Source organism: Dermacentor albipictus, chromosome 8, assembly GCF_038994185.2.
Source record: "Dermacentor albipictus isolate Rhodes 1998 colony chromosome 8, USDA_Dalb.pri_finalv2, whole genome shotgun sequence".
Taxonomy (NCBI): Eukaryota; Metazoa; Arthropoda; class Arachnida; order Ixodida; family Ixodidae; genus Dermacentor; species Dermacentor albipictus.
The window spans coordinates 68157911-68180328 of record NC_091828.1 but is presented as its reverse complement, the minus strand read 5'-3'; the positions used below and the strand labels follow the sequence as shown (position 1 = coordinate 68180328).

At 44.7% G+C, this 22418-nt stretch overlaps 1 protein-coding gene across 3 annotated transcripts in view; it reads left to right on the top strand.

Moving 5' to 3' along the window:
- LOC135914518 (uncharacterized) overlaps positions 1-22418 on the top strand; it is a 57263-nt gene that overhangs the window by 8674 nt on the left and 26171 nt on the right. For all 3 annotated transcript variants that reach the window (XM_065447418.2, XM_065447417.2, XM_065447419.2), the window contains 6 exons: positions 290-465; positions 2379-2505; positions 4995-5129; positions 13471-13574; positions 13918-14042; positions 21976-22088. In XM_065447418.2, the coding sequence (XP_065303490.1) occupies positions 290-465; positions 2379-2505; positions 4995-5129; positions 13471-13574; positions 13918-14042; positions 21976-22088 (780 nt within the window). The remainder of the gene's footprint in view (positions 1-289; positions 466-2378; positions 2506-4994; positions 5130-13470; positions 13575-13917; positions 14043-21975; positions 22089-22418) is intronic.

Sequence of the window (22418 nt, the reverse complement as noted above, 5' to 3'; positions counted from 1 at the left end):
TCCTGTTGGTGCACTCTAAAACTATGCAACACGAAAACAGCGCTAACCGTAAGTATGCCACTACTTCCGTTCACTTCCCACGGGCTTTGCCAAACTGCGTATAATAGGGCGGCGTTCCCGAAAGTAGCTTAAGAAACTAGGACCCCTGTTTCGTAGGTGCTGACTACATGTCTTTGCCTTCTCTTCCAGGAGCTTTTTTTTTTACTGGCAGTCACACTACGAAGTGCTAAGCAAGAATCGTACGATTCCGCAGTCACCGCAGTCGCCTGTGCTCTGCTGACTCGCGCAGGTCCCGTGCCGATTGTTGCGCGGTCGATTCGTGGACTCGTTCCGGCGCGTGGCTCTCGGTGAAGGCCTGCCTCTGCTGCGCGGCGACCAGGTGGTCCTGGTGCCGTCCAAGTCCTACCACAACGACGCCACCGGGTGCATGCCCGACTTGTACACACCGGCGCCCACCTACGACTTGTAAGCGCCGAAACATAAGACGGCCGATGATATCACCGCTGCCCCCATGCCATTAGATTATTGCTCTACATGTATAAGTGTTATGGCCGCACTCCTTCAGGCTCTAGAGGCGCCTTTCACAGATGTACAGTGCAACATGGACTTGCAACACACTTGTTCGTGGTCGAAGGGACTCCAAGTTTACGCGGTGGCTCTGACATGCGATATAGCGGCTCAATAAATACCCCAAATTGAACCTGTGTTTAGGTCTGGAACTTACCCTGTGTCTGCGCAGCCGTACAGTCTTGAAGCCCCTTCGACCATGTGCACCGGTGTTGCAGGTCATATTGGACGTGACTGAACATGGTTCCCTTATTAATGCGCAAAAGCTAGTATAAGTGAGACAATAATTTGCGCAATCTGCACATTCCTTTCAAGTGTGTAGTCCTTGCAACTGCATATTCCTTGCAACTGTGTATACATTTTGACTGCAAGTACCAAGTACCATATACCTGAACTTCGGAGCACACAACTGGCCAAAAAGCCTCGTCAGTGCTACGTCAGAACATCAGTGAGGCCCGTCTCGGTACCCTCGACATGCAGTCAGCCCTCACTATTTAGTATAGCAACCATATGATGACAATGCTGCCGGCGACAGCTTTCCTATCATTGGTTTGTCGTTGGCGTCGCCGACGGACCAGCTATCGCTGTATTTAATGTCGTGTTGAATTATTAGTCACATGTATTACGGGTGACAGCTAGTATGTTTACGCCGAACTAGGGAACAGTCGCCGACAAATATCATTATGATAAATTTCAAATCAACCTGCAACTTAATATTTCGCACGATTTGTGCGAAACGAAGCTTACAGGGGCGGGGTGGGCGAGTCAGAATTTTCTATGGTTTAAGCGAAGCTTCATTTCGGTAAAGTGCGCAGCGTCAACTATGTAAATAGCAGTGCCACCACTAAGGCTAGTTATTTGTACATTGCATATGTTTAGCACAACTGGTGAGTAAAAACTTAAAAGAAGACACGGAAGTGAGCGCAAACAAATTATGGTTTTAGGAAACGCTAGTCTTGTATTTATATGTGCGGATGCACACCACAGGCGTAACCGTTTCTCCAACAACCAGAAATTGATGCGTATACATATACGTAAGTACCAAAATAACTGCATATCCTTTCCTAAATAAGCATTTCTTAGCTTACATTCCTCCTGATTTCATGTTCTATTTTTTTTTTATTCTACAACAGTGCGGTTAGTCACTTCAGTGATAGGACTGTCCAAGAATACTTTTGATTGAATTTATTCATTTATCCAGTTTCCAGACCATGAATGTTCCTTTTCGCCCTTTATAACTCCTCGTAAACTAACTATACCTCTATGTAATAGTTGTGAAACTATCGCGTGATAAAGCACGTTTAGCGCACTCATTGGAGTGTTTGCCGGCCAGTCCGTTCATGCGAAGTTCCGGAAAACTATGCTTTAATTATCCAAGCGGCACATAACGAAGAAGCCTGGTAAATTGAGTTTGGTTTATCGATAATTTTTCGTAATGCAAATATCCTTCATCCGCAACTGCCACAAGCACAAAAAAAAATTATGTAACGACTTTTTTTTAATATCGGCCAAAAGACCTCGTCTGGTCTTCAAATATCTTGAGTGCCAGAACTATGGCTCGGGCCTCGCAGTTCCCAGTAGTAACTGATAATAGCATCGATGCAATAGCGGCAATGAGCTGGCCATTGATATCAATAAATGTGTTGAACAAATTTGTTGCGAAAAAGCGCCTCAAGTGGAACGAAGGTCACGTAATATTGTGTGGTCCGCTGTGCGCCCATAGTGTTTTGCCGTGAAATCAGTTTCTTGAAATTTTTCTTCGTATTCCAGGCAACTTCCTTTCCAGTATTCCTGCTTATTTATTTTTGCAGCCGACGTCAGCAGAGTTGGGCGGAGCACACGTTCGACCACATCCGGGCACAGCCTCTGGTCTCGATGGCCGCCATCTGGCTCCTCGTGTTCGCCCTCGCCCACGGTGGTTTCATCAGGCTCAAGAATGTGCGTCTCGAGTCCCTAATTTGATTGTTAACGAACGGATGTAGGCTGAATAAAGAAGCATGTCTCCGAGATTTCATCGCGTGACTTTTGATTTCGAGCCAAGTCATAAGTTGCCATAAACCCAAGCCTTGGGGATGCATGAATGAAAAACGGCGGGATCGACTTCCTTTCAATCGAAATCTATGCGACTGTGCGATAGTTTAGGCACATATAGGGAAAGCGTGAAAGGCAACAGGGCCTGACTGGACCCTCCCTCCCATAAAGTTAAGCAATTCATAATTTATTGTGACTGGACCTCCATTCCGCGCACTTGCATTATTTTCCTGAAGTCAGTCACACAAGGCGCTTCCCACGAAAACTTCTGCGCACGTGTGACACGCTAGAAAGTGCTGTCGTCAAAGGAGTCAAGCAAAGGATGCCTGTGCGGGAGTACCATTGCCGAGAGAGAGAATAAACGTCTTTACTATGTGGATGTAGCTTTCGACAGGCGTCCTCAATCCAGAATGCCCTGATCTCGAGCCGCGTCGTGGTCCCTCGGGACCAGCCGTTCTTGATCCTCGAGGTCGGAGCTGGCCAAGGCTCTCACCCAAAGATCGTTGGTGTCATAAGCGTTAGAATGCTTTAGTGGTGCCAGTTTCCAGCCCCCTACTATATGCCTAAAAGACCCGCGTTCTTCGAAAAGGTGGCATTGCTGAAAGAATTGTGTAGGGGCCATGTGGTGAGTTCTTTTTGGTTGGGGGAACGTACTGACTCCTAGAGCTCGGAGGAATCTCGCCTGCTCTCTGCATGGTGGTGACTTGTGTGGGGGATGGCATTTTCTGTGGTTTAGCCTATAATGTTGCCTGATCTCTTGGCACGAGACTAGAGGGTGTATACGTTCGGACTCGGATTCCTCGACGTCTGTTCAGCGAGTCAAATCTCGAGCCACGATGTTGGCGATCTTGTCGTCCGGAATGCCATGATGAGCTGGCATCCTGATGATCATGGCTGGTCCCGTTGGACGCTTTTGATTTACCATTCTGAGCATGTTGGTATTCAATTTTGGCGCTAGCGAAGCTGCGCTTGTTTAACACAGTGACTTCAAATTCTATCTAGGAGAGCACAGGAACTATATATTCCTCTGCTTGGTGGCGGTTGTATCGAGGAATGAAATGCTTCACCGATGATATTTATTCACCATTATGGTGGCCGTTGTGACAGCTCCTCCGGGGTCAGACGCTGCATCCTTGTAACCTGCAGATGGTTGACTCCCGTATTGCTCGAGCACGTCCCGGGCCCGCTACTTCCTTCACTGCATGCGATACACTTGGCGCATGTTGCGAGAAACTAGAGGCATGGTGACGTTGCTCCGGATCGCATAGCGTAAGCCTAACCTGAGGCGTCGGATGGCGAAATAGGACAGAGAGCCCCAGGCGTGAGAGGATGGACCTCCCCGTTTTCGCGACCGCCAACTTTGTTCGCTGGTCCGACAGATGTGCCTCTAACAGCTCCTCGTCCGTATTGCGCAATCGTAGGCGGAGCAGGTATTCTGTACACGTATTTTTCAACAGATTCATCATCTGCTCATAAGCCTTTCTGATCATTGTTCACTTCTGAACCAGCTTTCTCTGCATACATGGTGGCGCATTTCGCAGCAACTTGTGGTAGTAGTGCGATTCGCCTCTTATACTTCCGATTTTATCGTTTCCTTTTCCAACGCTTCAGCAGGCTATGCTGGGCTTCCCACATGTGGAACAAGGAAGCGTCAATGCATGGAGTGCTGGCGGTTGTTTAGAGTATTTTGCTCTCCACCTTCACATCCTGGTGAAGCTGCGTGATCCAGACTTGAATGCACTGATGTTGTTGGCATTGTTCATTTGTAGGTCATTGCGCCATCGTCGAAAGCGGTTCGAATCTTCGGTATCCGAGCGATGAAGACAGCTCAGCTCTGTGGGCTCCAGTTCGAATGATAAGCTGGTCATTTGCAGCATCCTTAGAGCGTGCCCTTACCTGGAACTTTTTGTAACGCCAACAAAAGGAACTTGCACCAGTTTATTCGGAATATCTGTAGCTATTTGTGTGAAAAAGACAATCTGTGCTGTCGCAAGGATTTGGTCATGGCACCTTCGCGGTGTCAGTCTTCAATGTCAGTCTACGATGTGTCAGTCATATGCCTGAAGGGTGCACTGAGATAAAGGGCTGCACGAAGGTCGTGCTTAAAAGAACGAGGTGCATCGTCATTTAGGTGCCGCGAAAATCGTGATACAGGTTAGTCGGTCATTTCCGAAACATCATTCGCTCCTCACAGTCTAGTTCAATGCAGCCTCGATATCTATCTTTTCCCAAACAAACAAACACCCGCATCAGCAAAAATGTTTCTTTTTTTTCATATACTTGCAGCATTCGTTGACTTCCGATAGATTCATCAGCTACCAGACCAATATTTTCATTGCCGCTCTGCGTGCTTATCTTACGGACCCTATTCTTTCACGCTCCCGCGTTTCGTGCAGTTCTTCTATGTGATGCTGGGCCTACACGTTGCAACTGCCATCGTGCTGCTACTACGGGCCTTGGCCTTGGAAGGTGCCATCAGAGGACTCCACGCGTTCGCCTACGCTGACTGGAGCCACGTAGTCAGCGTGGAGGCAAGCAGTTTAGTTTCATGCACTGCCGAGCTGCGATGTAGAGATGCCGTTGCCTATATATATTTCGTGAAGAAAAGTGATTCGAGATAGATGCAGTCTGATATACAGGAAAGGCAGGGAGGTCAACCACACATGTGTCCGGTTTTCTACCCTACACAGGTGGAGAGGGAGTAAAGGGATGGAAAGGGGAAATAACAGATAACACTGAGGGTGCTACGTCATCCAAAGGGGCACATCGGCACCACAGTTATACACTGAGGTCTGTAGTGGTCGGTTTCTGAGCTTGAGGTATTCGCTCTTGCTATGCGGATGTACCACACGGAGAACATATGTGAAGTGCGTGCAGATATACACGGACACTCTACTGTGGTAGCCGCAGGTTGAAGATTTGACAGATCGTAAGAGTGGCCCGTCCATGTATAAACGACCACTGCTTTTTCCGCCGGATGTTGAAGAGTTTAGATGGATTACCAGCCGATAGTGCAACTAAGCCTGACAGGTTACGTTTTAAGCCGATTTGACAAAACCTACAGACGTAAGGATGAAATGCGAGTCATGATACCTCTAAAAGCGATACGAAATTTAACAGCCCAAAATTCGGTCAAAACCGATTTCAATTTGTTGTCGTAGCGCTCGTACATGTAGAGCTAGCGCTTTCAGTCACGTGTTCGCCAAGCCTGCCTAGAGAAAGGGCGATCTGTTGGTCATGGTGTGATGTTTAGATATTTACGTATGCTACAACGGCATAGGTTCACAGAAAGGTAACGTAAAAAACATAATTCTAGACACGTCGCGTAAGCATACCTTACGCTACATCTCCTCTGTCTAATGTTTCCTGTCTAATGAACACAACGGCCGTATGTGACAGTTAACGATATCCTCAGATGAAAATTATGGTTTCCCTTCTAGCTTTCTTCTAAATAGGGATATCAGAGTTCTCACGTGTTACGAGTTTGTTGGCAAGACAGAGGTTAGAAGTTATTTCGATGGCTTGACAAAGGTGACAAAGAATATATAGGACATATAGGCAGAAGCCTCGCACGCACCACTCGCTCTAGATCTTTCCATCGACAGGCGTCCGAATGAACAACGCGCAAAAATTAGAACTTCATCTATGACGCCGCCAAAAGCAGTATTTGTCGCTCCGAGCGCAAGGCTTTCCAAGCGCAGATTACAATCTTCAACTCTATGGTTCTCGGCAGATTTGGTACACAGGCAAAGAACCGTGAAAATTATGTCACGCAGTGTCTCCTGATTTTTCATTGTGTCATTGTCAAAATATGTCAAACACTTAAATAAAATGGTGCAGTACACTCTTGCTGTCCCATTCATATTCGACAGCCAGCCCTTCCTAGGACAGATTTGTATGTGTTAAATAAGTCTAAAAGTGTTTCTGGCATCTTCGAAAAGAGTGAGAAACATTGAGCCAGCCGCAGTGTCTGTTCATAACTTCTCAATCTTCGCCGACATAGGCTGCAAACTCCACAAAAGATCTCCACAAATGGAGATCACAATGCCAGCTTTTTCAGTACGATAATGAATGCGTCCTACATTGTGGCAGATAAGTTTGAGTGTTACAGCTGGATGCCCCTTTCAAAAGTGACCCCAAAAAATTGGCACAAGATAGCTAAATAAATGTTGGCCTAAAACAAGCTTAATGTGCTTTATAAGGAATATCACGAGAGTCATCGATTATTGGAAATTTTTTATGATGTGATGAGTATGTATGCATACCTTGCACACATTATATGTTGTACTTGGATATCGGTTTTGGTAAAACGGATATTCAAAAAAAAAGAACAGTCAAGAAAAAAAGTGCTATACAATACGCTGTCATGCTCTGAACAATATAATGAGGATAGATTTCGGCTTGCTTTCATCACTTCTAGCATTAGTTACAGAGCTAAAGGAATGATCCAGGTAATGATCAGTATTAAACTGGAAAGGCTCAGGAGTGAGGATCGACGCCGAATATCTCAGCAACCTTCGGTTTGCCGATGACATTGTTCTGTTCAGCAACAATGCATAAGAGTTACAGCAAATGATTGAGGACCTTAACAGAAAGAGTGTAAGAGTGTGTTTGAAGATTACTATGCAGAAAGCAAAGATAAGGATGAATAGCCGGGCAAAAGAAGAAAAGTTCAGGATCGCCAGTAAGCCTCTAGAGTCTGTGAAGGAGTACGTTTACCTAGGTCAATTATTCACACGGAACCCTGATCATGAGAAGTAAATTCATAGAAAAATAAAAATTGGCTGTATCGCATACGGCACACATTGTCAGCTCCTGACCGGAAACTTATAATTATCATTGAAAAGGAAGGTTTACAATCAGTGCGTCTTACCAGTTCTGACGTATGGTACAGAGACTTGGAGACTGACAAAGAAGCTTGAGAAAAAGTTCAGGACCGCGCCAAGAGCGATGGAACGAAGATTGCTGATAAGAACGTTAACAGACAAAAAGAGAGCGGTTTGGATCAGAGAGCAAACGGGTATAGACAATATTCTCATTGACATAAAGAGAAAAAAAAGGAGCTGGGCAGGTCATGTAATGCGCCGGTTAGATAACCGTTGGACTATTAGGATTACAGAATGGATACCAAGACAAAGGAAACGCAGTCGAGGACGGCAGAAGACTAGGTGGAGTGATGAAATTGGGAAATTCGCGGGCGCTAGTTGGAATCGGTTGGGGCAGGACAGGGGTAATTGGAGATTACAAGGAGAGGCCTTCACCCTGAAGGGGACATAGTACAGGCTGATGATGATGATGATGATGATGATGATGATGATGATGATCCATCATTCAATTATTGATCCATCGAGACTATCACATTCCAGAAATACTCATCCCTGTTGGAATAGAAAAATAATTTTATTTATCAATAACGCTTGAACGTAGACAAACCAAAAAACCTCAAGGGATAAAATAAATGTGCAAGCAATTCGTCCAAAAGAACATTTCAGTAATTAAGAAGAGTGCAGGATTGGGCTTGTTCGTGAAACATGCTTTAAAGTTTTGTGTCGATGCCATCTGACTCGGATGCGTTGATCAACACTGACGTCTTAGCTGCTTTTAGATACGTGGATGACTATTAAATTTTTCTTGATAGTGATGCCAGTTCGTACGAGTCTGATGCTTCTTTTGGTTCTGGACACAGTGCGCAAATGTTTTAAACCACTATAGCTAACCCATGAATTTTCAAAGAATGGTGTAATAAGGTTCCTAGACGTTAAGCTATTTCTACACAACAACAGTTCTTGTTGGATGTACTATCCACGTGGCAACAAGCCGCTTGTTCCATTCAACTCCGCGCACTCTAAACTTATAAAATTTGGCATTGTCAGCTCATGTTTCAAAAATTCCCTAAGAAACTACTGCGAACATAAAATGATCGACAGCTTTCGTGAACACTGGGAACGGGTAACTTCGGCAGGCTATCGATCTCTTGCACAAGTCTCTGTTACTGAAGGCCTGCTGCGCAGCTTTTCATCCGTGGCGAATTGAAAATCCAGATGCAGCAACGCGGGTAGACAGAAGATTGCGGGAAATCCCATAGAATCGTACGCAATCTGAAAAAGGTCGCTGAGAGTGTTAACGTCGATGTTGTCTTCTCTGCCCAAGAAAACTGAGGCAACCTTTGCAAAGTGACCGTCCCAGCATCTAGGCCCAAACGAGGGTGCCTTATAAGGCACAAGAATAATTTCATACATTCCACAAAGAACGTGGTTTATCGGATCTCCATTTCCTGTGGTAAATATTACATCAGAGACGGGCCGATGCGTTAATGAAATACTGAAAGAGCACAAGTACAATGTTGACCGCACTAAAAAGGGTTGGCTTTTTTTCCCATGGCTACATGTGTGGATGTAAGCCGAGATACCAAAAAATGTGGTATAATTGCAAAACACAGTGATCGCCTTGCGCATGAAATAATCTCAGCGGGATATATTATTTAATTACAGGATGGGTGCATCAGCACCCACTCTGTCGCGCTGACAAGGAGGCCAGATACTTCGGGCTATCGATGAATTGAAACGATGAATTTTGTATGGCTTTGTCGCGGCGTTCTGCGCATAGTTGGTGGGCTAGTGGGTGGTTATAGGTATATCTTGCTACGCTTTATGAAAATAAAATGACTGTTAGAAGTTAGCGTTTTGTTCTCTCTTCTGTCCCCTCTGCCGTCCTTGCGCTGGTATTTAAATGTTAAAACAGTTAAGTGTTTTTTTGTTGTGTGTGTGTGTGTGTGAGTCGTTATGATTAATTAATTAATTAATTAATAGTTGATTGATTGATTGATTGATTGATTGATTGATTGATTGATTGATTGATTGATTGATTGATTGATTGATTGATTGATTGATTGATTGATTGATTGATTGATTGATTGATTTTGACTCACTAATCCGTCACTTCCAAGTGCCCGTGCATGTAGTAAGCGCAAATCATTGCTACCTGTTATTGGCAAACACACAAGCAGAATGCTCACTTTGAACTGAGGCCATTGTGATACCAGGTGGCAATGTTCCTGCCTCCCTTAAATGCTGCGAGCTCCGTTGCAGTTCAGTCATATCAGCGCGTACAGAAGCACGGTAAATGTGTATAGAACCGGTTTAATGACTAGGAGTAGCTCCAATACAGCAGTACCTTCAAAAATTTATGAACATAAAAACAACATTTCATCATCATCATCATCATCAGCCTGGTTGCGCCCACTGCAGGGCAAAGGCCTCTCCCATGCTTCTCCAACAACCCCGGTCATGTACTAATTGTGGTCATGCCGTGCCTGCAAACTTCTTAATCTCATCCGCCCACCTAACTTTCTGCCGCCCCCTGCTACGCTTCCCTTCCCTTGGGATCCAGTCCGTAACCCTCAATGACCATCGGTTATCTTCCCTCCTCATTACATGTCCTGCCCATGCCCATTTCTTTTTCTTGATTTCAACTAAGATGTCATTAACTCGCGTTTGTTCCCTCACCCAATCTGCTCTTTTCTTATCCCTTAACGTTACACCTATCATTCTTCTTTCCATAGCTCGTTGTGTCGTCCTCAATTTGAGTAGAACCCTTTTCGTAAGCCTCCAGGTTTCTGCCCCGTAGGTGAGTACTGGTAAGACACAGCTATTATATACTTTTCTCTTGAGGGATAATGGCAACCTGCTGTTCATGATTTGGGAATACCTGCCAAACGCACCCCAGCGCATTCTTATTCTTCTGATTATTTCCGTCTCATGATCCGGATCCGCCATCACTACCTGCCCTAAGTAGATGTATTCCCTTACGACTTCCAGTGCCTCGCTGCCTATTGTAAATTGCTGTTCTCTCCCGAGACTGTTAAGCATTACTTTAGTTTTCTGCAGATTAATTTTTAGACCCACTCTTCTGCTTTGCCTCTCCAGGTCAGTGAGCATGCATTGCAATTGGTCCCTTGAGTTACTAAGCAAGGCAATATCATCAGCGAATCGCAAGTTACTAAGGTATTCTCCATTAACTTTTATCCCCAATTCTTCCCACTCCAGGTCTCTGAATACCTCCTGTAAACACGCTGTGAATAGCATTGGAGATATCGTATCTCCCTGCCTGACGCCTTTCTTTATTGGGATTTTGTTGCTTGCTTTATGGAGGACTACGGTGGCTGTGGAGCCGCTATAGATATCTTCCAGTATTTTTACATATGGCTCATCTACACCCTGATTCCGTAATGCCTCCATGAATGCTGAGGTTTCGACTGAATCAAACGGTTTCTCGTAATCAATGAAAGCTATATATAATGGTTGGTTATATTCTGCACATTTCTCTATCACTTGATTGATAGTGTGAGTATGGTCTATTGTTGAGTAGCCTTTACGGAATCCTGCCTGGTCCTTTGGTTGACAGAAGTCTAACGTGTTCCTGATTCTATTTGCAATTACCTTAGTAAATAGTTTGTAGGCAACGGACAGTAAGCTGATCGGTCTATAATTTTTCAAGTCTTTGGCGTCCCCTTTCTTATGGATTAGCATTATGTTAGCGTTCTTCCATGATTCCGGCACGCTCGAGGTCATGAGGCATTGCGTATACAGGGTGGCCAGTTTCTCTAGAACAATCTGTCCACCATCCTTCAACAAATCTCCTGTTACCTGATCCTCCCCAGCTGCCTTCCCCCTTTGCATATCTCCCAAGGCTTTCTTTACTTCTTCCGGCGTTACCTTCGAGATTTCGAATTCCTCTAGACTATTTTCTCTTCCATTATCGTCGTGGGTGCCACTGGTACTGTATAAATCTCTATAGAACTCCTCAGCCACTTCAACTATCTCATCCATATTAGTAATGATATTGCCGGCTTTGTTTCTTAACGCATACATCTGATTCTTGCCAATTCCTAGTTTCTTCTTCACTGTTTTTAGGCTTCCTCCGTTCCTGAGAGCATGTTCAATTCTATCCATATTATACTTCCTTATGTCAGCTGTCTTACGCTTGTTGATTAACTTCGAAAGTTCTGCCAGTTCTATTCTAGCTGTAGGGTTAGATGCTTTGATACATTGGCGTTTCTTGATCAGATCTTTCGTCTCCTGCGATAGTTTGCTGGTATCCTGCCTAACGGAGTTACCACCGACTTCCGTTGCACACTCCTTAATGATGCCCACAAGATTGTCGTTCATTGCTTCAACACTAAGGTCCTCTTCCTGAGTTAAAGCTGAATACCTGTTCTGTAGCTTGATCTGGAATTCCTCTATTTTCCCTCTTACCGCTAACTCATTAATCGGCTTCTTATGTACCAGTTTCTTCCGTTCCCTCCTCAGGTCTAGGCTAATTCGAGTTCTTACCATCCTGTGGTCACTGCAGCGCATTTGCCGAGCACGTCCACATCTTGTATGATGCCAGGGTTAGCGCAGAGTATGAAGTCTATTTCATTTCTAGTCTCGCCGTTCGGGCTCCTCCACGTCCACTTTCGGCTATCCCGCTTGCGGAAGAAGGTATTCATTATCCTCATTATTCATTATTCTGTTCCGCAAACTCTACTAATAACTCTCCCCTGCTATTCCTAGTGCCTATGCCATATTCGCCCACTGCCTTGTCTCCAGCCTGCTTCTTGCCTACCTTGGCATTAAAGTCGCCCATTAGTATAGTGTATTTAGTTTTCACTTTGCCCATCGCCGATTCCACGTCTTCATAGAAGCTTTCGACTTCCTCGTCATCATGATTGGATGTAGGGGCATAGACCTGTACAATCTTCATTTTGTACCTCTTATTAAGTTTCACAAGACCTGCCACCCTCTCGTTAATGCTATAGAATTCCTGTATGTTACCAGCTATATTCTTACTAACCAGGAATCCGACTCCCAGTTCTCTCCGCTAAGCCCCGGTAGCACAGGACGTGCCCGCTATTTAGCACTGTATATGCTTCTTTTGGCCTCCTAACTTCACTGAGCCCTATTATATCCCATTTACTGCCCTCTAATTCCTCCAATAGCACTGCTAGACTCGCCTCACTAGATAACGTTCTAGCGTTAAACGTTGCCAGGTTCATATTCCAATGGCGGCCTGTCAAACAACATTTAGTAATCATTAATTATACGAACAATCACAGTAAATCACAAACAAACAGGTGAGCTTAATCGCTTCTTCCGCGAACGTTTTTGGTGGACAGTGTGTCTGCTATGCAAAATAGACAACTTGAGTCCTGCATCGGGCAATTTTCAATGCGTTCCATATGTGAAACATACAAGCAACAAATGAAAATTTGAGTCTTAGTTTCGCCTTCCAAGCGGCACCCACACAGCAAAGTGTACAGTTGTAACGATGCAGAAAATTTGGCATGCTCAATTTACCAAAACTATTCGATAGGAAACACTACCACCTCGCGAATAACTTCCGAGAAAAATGTTTATATTGAGTTTTATTCAGTGCTGTAAATACGGCAAATAGTCGCGCTTCTTCAAGGCTCCCTGAATAATGCAAAGCCTATAAAAACGACAGCAGCAGTCTGCACCCTAAGCCTAATCGAATGACCTTAGGAAAATCATAGATTTGGATTTTCCACCGCTAAAATAGCACCCTTGAGGTGAATAGAGGTGGTAGTGCGACACCACAGTCACGAAATGGACCCTGCAATCGCATACCCTGAACAGAAAGCTTATTCTTCAGCTTGCACACCTTCCTTTCTAGGAAGAGCTCACTTGATTTTTGTTTTTATATGTGTGGCTTTACGGCTATATGTTGAATGTTACCAACTTTCTTTCTGATATGATGGTTTGGGCATTAGAAGGTTAATAGTTGACCCAGTAAGACAGTTAATATCGATTGTGACCTTGTTCTGTGTTTGCCTCACGACTAATATCGTTGCCCGGGAATGTCAATGCGCAGATGTGGTCCCAGGCCCTGTACACGTGCCTGGAGAGCGTGGGCGTCACGGGAACCATCTACTTGGGCATCCAGAGGTTCAACTCCTTCAAGAACAACTTCCACGAGTAAGCTATACACTAGCACACTGACAGCGACGATAATCACGCGAGTGATGTCAACGCAATGCCGTATAAAATGGATAAGTCGGGCTCGAGGCGTGACATCGCTGCTCTCAGGACGCAACGCCCGGTGTGTACAGGTGTCTTCTGTGTGTACAGTTCATCTTCTTCTATAATATAAGGTAACCACGAGTGGCACCGGAAGTGGCGGTTTCCTTCAGATGACGCGTAGGCCTCGTCTTGCGAAGTGTAGCCTTATCTTTTACACCAGTACGCAGAATAGACGCCGTGCTGAACACTATAACTAAATGCAGATTGCTAACCAGTGCCACGAACCCGCTTGTCACAGAGACGTGATGGCTGTACTCGTGGCCGACACCGCCTCCAAAGGTATCTGCACCTTCATGGCCTTCCTCTACCTCGGCCACTTGTCCGCCAGCATGGGCGTCGATGTCAGGATGCTCATTGACTACGGTACGTAGTCTTGCATTGCTGTTTATTTAAGGCCCTAACCATGTTGCTTCCGAAGTGCAGAAAGCAAACGTTTCCTCCTCCCCCCCCCCCCCCCACGTAAAGGTTCTGCTTATGTACAATCACGTTCCAAACAACGGCAACCAAAAAATGGTGCTGTACGTTCACAATCTGCACAGTAGGCTATGAAAGACATCGTGGTGGGTGTCTCCGGATGCATTTTTGCTGCCTGTGGGTCTGGAACCAGTATTGTAAAAAATACATGTGTTTAAAAGCTAATAAACAAATACCTTTCATCTCCCATGCAGGAGCCGAAACGTCTTTTGGGTTTCTTAAACTTTTATAACTGTGATCGGTGTCCGTATTTGTATAAGCAGCTGTGCCATGATTATACCCGCGGAGACGAGTTTTTGTTAACCCTAGATCTCACTTGTTTCCTTTATGTGCACCTAATGCGTTTTACCAGTGTTCTAAAATTCCGGTTCACATAAGAACGCAAGCGCCGTGGTTGAGATTTTCTTTCCTTTTTTTTGCACTTCTGTCCTCGTCATGCTCTTCATCCACATCCGGCAATTACGGCAATTACGAGCATCCACACTCCGGCAATTACGAACTCGCCGCCAAGAAATGACCTTCTGCATTTGTTATTTCTGACGAAAAATGTCCTATGAGAATGAGCAAATGAGCAAATGACCAGGCGAGAAGGACTAGAATACGCTTTTGCGTTTCGAGATACACCTCGCACTTAGACCGCAGATTAATTCAGGCTACGAAACGCACCCGAAGCATGCGTTTCGTAACATACCACAGCTCTAAATTTTCTGCACAGCGGCTGCACATCGCACTCTCAACTAATTACGCGCAACAAGCGTGGTGATAAGTTTATTTCTGCTGACGTTTCAATTTACGCAAATGGTACACTTTCTTTATTTAAGCACCAAACTGCACCGACGAAATCCAGACACAAATGCTGAAGCCGCGAGGATTTGCCACTTTTTCATAAATTCCGGGCTCATAAATATTTTTGTGTCGCGTGTACCTGTACCTAATGTGTATTCCAAGTTCGGCTTTACAAGTAAGCTGCTTGATCGTCACCTCAGCAGTCAAGCTTTCGAAGACTCGTCCGAGTAGGTGAATCTCGCCTTTGCGCAGGATTTACGCCCCTCGAGCTTCTCGTAAATCTCCTCCCCGCCGCTGAAACCTCGGTATGTGGCGTTCTGCAACATTTGTTAATATACTGCTCCAAAATTCCTTCACGATATGACGTCAAATTCTCGACCAGTCGAAGCTAATGTCACCAACAGCGTCGAGCCATGGAATGTGTACAAAAGTGTCACGAAATAAACCAATGTCAGCTATCGTAGTGCGAGTGTGCAAAGAAACCCGTGCACAGTAAAACCCGTACGCAGTGTTATTGGAGTACTTTCTGGAAAACGCACTAAGATGTACGATTGCTTTGTCGCGGAAGCTGTGCTATTGTCACAGATTGCGGGTTTTCAGACAATTTTGCAGCAGGGTATAAGTCTCACTTCCGCAAACAGAACAAACCTTCTTAGCAAAAATATAGGACATTCATAAAAGAATGACGTATTTCATAAAATACAATGAAACTTCCTTTTGTTTTCGAGACAAGCGGTCCCCCTACAAATTAACGCAAACTTAAGCACCCCACTTTGCGCGTATTTCCCGCAATTATTTTTTTTTATCTTGGGAATATCCACGGTGATTTTCTGATGGAAGGAAAACAGTTAGATAGAGGAAACAATATTTTCGGGGTGCTTAACAGGACACGCGTTCGATTTCCTACCTTACACTGGCAAAACTGGATCAAGGAATAAAGCGAGAGAAACAGGCGACAATGTTTCTTTGTCTTCTAAATTCTTGGAGATTTGAATATTATTTCACAAGTTGCTTCGCACTGTATGTTTATCGGTCTTCTCAGCGTGCGATTTCCCTCTGCTTATTTTTCGTAATCCAGGGCATTAATTCATAACACAAATGTGACCATATGTCATGCCTTTTTTATAGCGCTTCTTACCGCTCCCTTTCCATTCCAGTGAACTTGCCAGACTCTAGTATCAACAAGTTCATAGACCTAATAAAGCGGCATGACATTAGTCGGGAAGCGGGCGCGGGCGAGCGTCTCACTTCGCGTTTTCTGCTACTGACCGAACATCGCGCAGTCCCAGCACCGTAGCACAAATGTTCCTCGCGACTGTGCTTACTGCATACCGGTGTTGTAGCCGATGGCTGTCTGCCGGTTCTAAGTTTCGTCAGCCAAGCTTCACGCAGCTCCTTGCCCTGTGCCTACGTGTGAATAAGGCTGACACCGGGCTCCGTTGCGTACGTCTGGCATGCGGCACCGACCAGTAGCCTACCATTCTGCACGCCTCCAAAGGCAGCCACTACCTATTATAGTACTTTCAAATGTTGTAAAGCATACACCCAAGGCGGTAAAGCCTCACCACTTAATCAGAACTGCGGTGCAGGTGGGCTTTAAACTTTCGTTTTCAGCTCGCTTCGGCTCTTCCGCAGCAGACGCGGCCGCTGTGTCCACGTGATCCCTCATGCCACGTCACTCTAATGGTAACGCCAGCTTTTCCAGTGGTGGAGCTCGCCCCCAATACGGCGCACGTGGCCGTGCAAAGTACGCACTTGTTGGCGGAGTCGAAGCCACCTCCCCCCCTCCCGAGCTGCCTCCCCGCTTTTCTCCATTAAGCCGCGCGAGATTCAGCTTTGTGTCAACAAACATGGCGGCACCCATCGAAGCGACGGCTCTAACCTAGCACCAAACTGGGTTCGATTCGCGGTAACGCGTGAAGTTCGCAAGCTAGGAGAAGTGACTGCAGTTATCGCTTTCTCTCAACTAACGTATGTTATGCAGATTGATTCATTAGACGCCGCTGATTCCGAATTCGAGTGTGGATTTTATGGCTCGTAGGCCTAACACGGCTAAGCTTGGCTGGTGAAGGCACGTGAAGTTGGTTTTGTTGCTCAAAACTACGCACAACTAATTGTTTGCTGCTTGAAGAATAACCTCTATATCGTAATTAAACGCGAATACACGCAAGTCAAAATTACTATTCATATCATAAAATGGAATATTTTATTTAATTATTTTTAATCGTTTTTCTTAGACGCCGTAGTGGCGCTGTCAGCGCAAGACGCTATCCGCAAGCGCAAAGCCCTATTCTAAACCACTTCACTCCTGCGTGCCCCAACGCTAACACCCGCAAAGCTCTTTGGGGCCCCAAAATATTAGGGCCCCTATTCTAAAACTCCCTTTTAACTTCAGCTTGGGCTGGTTGGTAATACATAGGTACACTGCAAGAACGACCGACAAAGACTAGACAGGACAAGCGTTAGTATAACGCGGGAAGAATGATCGACAAAGACTAGACAGGACAAGCGCTTGTCCTGTCCAGTCGTTGTCGATCGTCCTTCCCGTGCTATGCTTCCAGTGTAACTTTCTTTAACGCTGCGTGACTGGCATGGTTCCAGATCTCGAACGGCGTGCGTGTTATGAGCGTGACATACCATATTATTGACGGGAAAGTAGCGAGTGCAGTGCTTTCAAGAAAGGAAACGCAAGCAAGGAGATGACGCTTATTGTTTGTTACCGAGGTACGCCCCAATGGGTGTGAACATATTTTAGAGTGTAGTATATTGGTTCAAATAATTACATGCGATCCCGAGGTACAGTTGTCAACAGCAGGGGATATTGCTTCAAAACTATTTAGTATCTCCCTAATCCAGTCACTACCATTCCCGACAATGAATTTGCTCCGACAGTCCTGTCAGATAATCATTTATCTTGATTGTGCGCGATACCGGTGCGCTGTGGAAGCCCAGTGGAGAAACAGTTCTTTGCGACGTAAATTTGGCGTAGACCAAAGAATAGATCACATGGTATGTAATGTCAAATGTAAAGTAGAAGCTGTACCCTGAAACCTCCAACACTAGAGTTCGAGGAATTTCCACGTTCACCATTTTAGAGCAGCATGTGCACTCTACATTTCTTCGTTAATATTGTCCATCGCGCTAAACAGCTGCAACGAAAAAACCTCCTCGAAACTTGCCCGTGACCTAGTTCTAATCAATGTCACGTAGCGAGAACACCGCTTCAGATCTCGCAGTCACATGGCGCGTCTTAAGGCTTAAGCTTAAGGTTAAGATTAGGCTTAAAATCTCGCTGTCACATGGCGCGTCACATGGCTTAAGCTTAAGGTTCGTAGGCGACAATCGAATTATCCATTATTTCGCCGATATGCTGATGAACGACGTCATTAACACACACAGCAACGCAATGAGTCTGCCACATTTCTCCCCGTACTATGAAAGCACTCGCCAAAGCATGGTCGTCACCAAAAGAATTCAGAGCCCTTCTACTATGTGAAGATTGAAGACCAGCGAAGCTGTATTGCTCAATAGGTATGTTAAGCTCTGTATGGTGGTTATGCTTTATTGGTTGAATAAAGGCACAAACACATAACTTCATTTCTTGTTTCGTCCTTTGTTTTAATTTTTTGCATTTGTCATTTTTATTTTATTATATTTCTTTATTATTGCATTCTTTTATGTTTTATTTTTATTTTCGTACCTTCCCTATTTTTGCATTTTTGTAGTCTGCCTTCTTACTTATATATATATATATATATATATATATATATATATATATATATATATATATATATATATATATATATATATATATATATATATATATATATATATATATATATATATATATATATATATATATATATATATATATATTCCGGACAGGCCGCCATTGGAATATGAACCTGGCAACGTTTAACGCCAGAACGTTATCTAGTGAGGCGAGTCTAGCAGTGCTATTGGAGGAATTAGAGGGCAGTAAATGGGATATAATAGGGCTCAGTGAAGTTAGGAGGCCAAAAGAAGCATATACAGTGCTAAAAAGCGGGCACGTCCTGTGCTACCGGGGCTTAGCAGAGAGAAGGGAAGTAGGCGTCGGATTCCTGATTAATAAGAATATAGCTGGTAACATACAGGAATTCTATAGCATTAACGAGAGGGTGGCAGGTCTTGTTGTGAAACTTAATAAGAGGTACAAAATGAAGATTGTACAAGTCTACACCCCTACATCCAGTCATGATGACCAGGAAGTCGAAAGCTTCTATGAAGACGTGGAATCGGCGATGGGTAGAGTGAAAACTAAATACAATATACTAATGGGTGACTTTAATGCCAAGGTAGGCAAAAAGCAGGCTGGCGACAAGGCAGTGGGGGAATATGGCATAGGCACTAGGAATATCAGGGGGGAGTTATTAGTAGAGTTTGCGGAACAGAATAATATAAGGATAATGAATACCTTCTTCCGCAAGCGGGATAACCGAAAGTGGACGTGGAGGGGCCCGAACGGCGAGACTAGAAATGAAATAGACTTCATACTCTGCGCTAACCCTGGCATCATACAAGATGTGGACGTGCTCGGCAAGGTGCGCTGCAGTGACCATAGGATGGTAAGAACCCGAATTAGCCTAGACCTTAGAAGGGAACGAAAGAAACTGGTACATAAGAAGCCGATCAATGAGTTAGCGGTAAGAGGGAAAATAGAGGAATTCCAGATCAAGCTTCAGAACAGGTATTCGGCTTTAACTCAGGAAGAGGACCTTAGTGTTCAAGCAATGAACGACAATCTTGTGGACATCATTACGGAGTGTGCAATGGAAATCGGTGGTAACCCCGTTAGGCAGGATACCAGTAAACTATCGCAGGAGACGAAAGATCTGATCAAGAAACGCCAATGTATGAAAGCCTCTAACCCTACAGCTAGAATAGAACTGGCAGAACTTTCGAAGTTAATCAACAAGCGTAAGACAGCTGACATAAGGAAGTATAATATGGATAGAATTGAACATGCTCTCAGGAACGGAGGAAGCCTAAAAACAGTGAAGAAGAAACTAGGAAGTGGCAAGAATCAGATGTATGCGTTAAGAGACAAAGCCGGCAATATCATTACTAATATGGATGAGATAGTACAAGTGGCTGAGGAGTTCTATAGAGATTTATACAGTACCAGTGCCACCCACGACGATAATGGAAGAGAAAATAGTCTAGAGGAATTCGAAATCCCACAGGTAACGCCGGAAGAAGTAAAGAAAGCCTTGGGAGATATGCAAAGGGGGAAGGCAGCTGGGGAGGATCAGGTAACAGCAGATTTATTGAAGGATGGTGGGCATATTGTTCTAGAGAAACTGGCCACCCTGTATACGCAATGCCTCATAACGTCGAGCGTACCGGAATCTTGGAAAAACGCTAACATAATCCTAATCCATAAGAAAGGGGACGCCAAAGACTTGAAAAATTATAGACCGATCAGCTTACTGTCCGTTGCCTACAAACTATTTACTAAGGTAATCGCAAATAGAATCAGGAACACCTTAGACTTCTGTCAAGCAAAGGACCAGGCAGGATTCCGTAAAGGCTACTCAACAATAGATCATATTCACACTATCAATCAGATGATAGAGAAATGTGCGGAATATAACCAACCCTTATATATAGCTTTCATTGATTACGAGAAAGCATTTAATTCTGTCGGAACCTCAGCAGTCACAGAGGCATTACGGAATCAGGGTGTAGACGAGCCATATGTAAAAATACTGGAAAATATCTATAGCGGCTCCACAGCCACCGTAGTCCTCCATAAAGAAAGCAACAAAATCCCAATAAAGAAAGGCGTCAGGCAGGGAGATACGATCTCTCCAATGCTATTCACAGCGTGTTTACAGGAGGTATTCAGAGACCTGGATTGGGAAGAAATGGGGATAAAAGTTAATGGAGAATACCTTAGTAACTTGCGATTCGCTGATGATATTGCCTTGCTTAGTAACTCAGGGGACCAACTGCAATGCATGCTCACTGACCTGGAGAGGCAAAGCAGAAGAGTGGGTCTAAAAATTAATCTGCAGAAAACTAAAGTAATGTTCAACAGTCTAGGAAGAGAACAGTAGTTTACAATAGGCAGTGAGGCACTGGAAGTCGTAAGGGAATACATCTACTTAGGGCAGGTAGTGACTGCGGATCCGGATCATGAGACAGAAATAATCAGAAGAATAAGAATGGGCTGGGGTGCGTTTGGCAGGCATTCTCAGATCATGAACAGCAGGTTGCCATTATCCCTCAAGAGAAAAGTGTATAATAGCTGTGTCTTACCAGTACTCACCTACGGGGCAGAAACCTGGAGGCTTACGAAAAGGGTTCTACTCAAATTGAGGACGACGCAACGAGCTATGGAAAGAAGAATGATAGGTGTAACGTTAAGGGATAAGAAAAGAGCAGATTTGGTGAGGGAACAAACGCGAGTTAATGACATCTTAGTTGAAATGAAGAAAAAGAAATGGGCATGGGCAGGACATGTAATGAGGAGGGAAGATAACCGATGGTCATTAAGGGTTACGGACTGGATTCCAAGGGAAGGGAAGCGTAGCAGGGGACGGCAGAAAGTTAGGTGGGCGGATGAGATTAAGAAATTTGCAGGGACGGCATGGCCACAATTAGTACATGACCGGGGTTGTTGGAGAAATATGGGAGAGGCCTTTGCCCTGCAGTGGGCGTAACCAGGCTGATGATATATATATATATATATATATATATATATATATATATACTGGCGTTGCGACACGCATCGAGCCCACAGGGGTACGTGCCATTGAGCTTGGACCCTTTCTGCATAATCACCCGGATTGGCCCACATGATGATTTGTTCTTGTCAGCATCTCGGACACGTTTATTTCTTTTTTTCAGATCCTAGCCATAGACAGCTTCTCCGTAAAACTTAAAACTTATCTATAAAAATGTATTCACGGCACCTCCAGCATAAGAACTGTTTAATGTCAACGATGACTGCCTGCTGAAGGGCCCTCATTTATCTTGACGACTAACACAGGGTCCAGCTTCATCGTGAGCATCACGCCGCAAGCCGTGAGCCTAGCTCCGGACCCGGAGATCTGGAGCCAAGTGCACCTCCTATGGCTGCTCTCCACAATGGTGCCCAAGTTCGTGAGTACACTGAAGAGCCTGCGACGACCTACGTTCTCGTCACCGCCGCTCAGGACTGAAGAAGCATACATGTTCACTTCTCTTTTAGGACTTTTCTTTTAGGGACCTTTACAAAGTGTTTCGCAACGTATGTCATAAGCTGCTTCTGTACCCACAGCACCAGCCTAAGAAACCTTAAGCTGCTCACATGCCCTAGAATTATTTCCTGCACACCGTTCGTAGTCTGTGTCGGCGAACAATGTAAACTCGTAGCACACATGGGGCCCTGTAAGGTAAGCCTTTTTCAAGTATGTTTTTATTCTACTCTTATGACGTCAAGTTGACAAAACT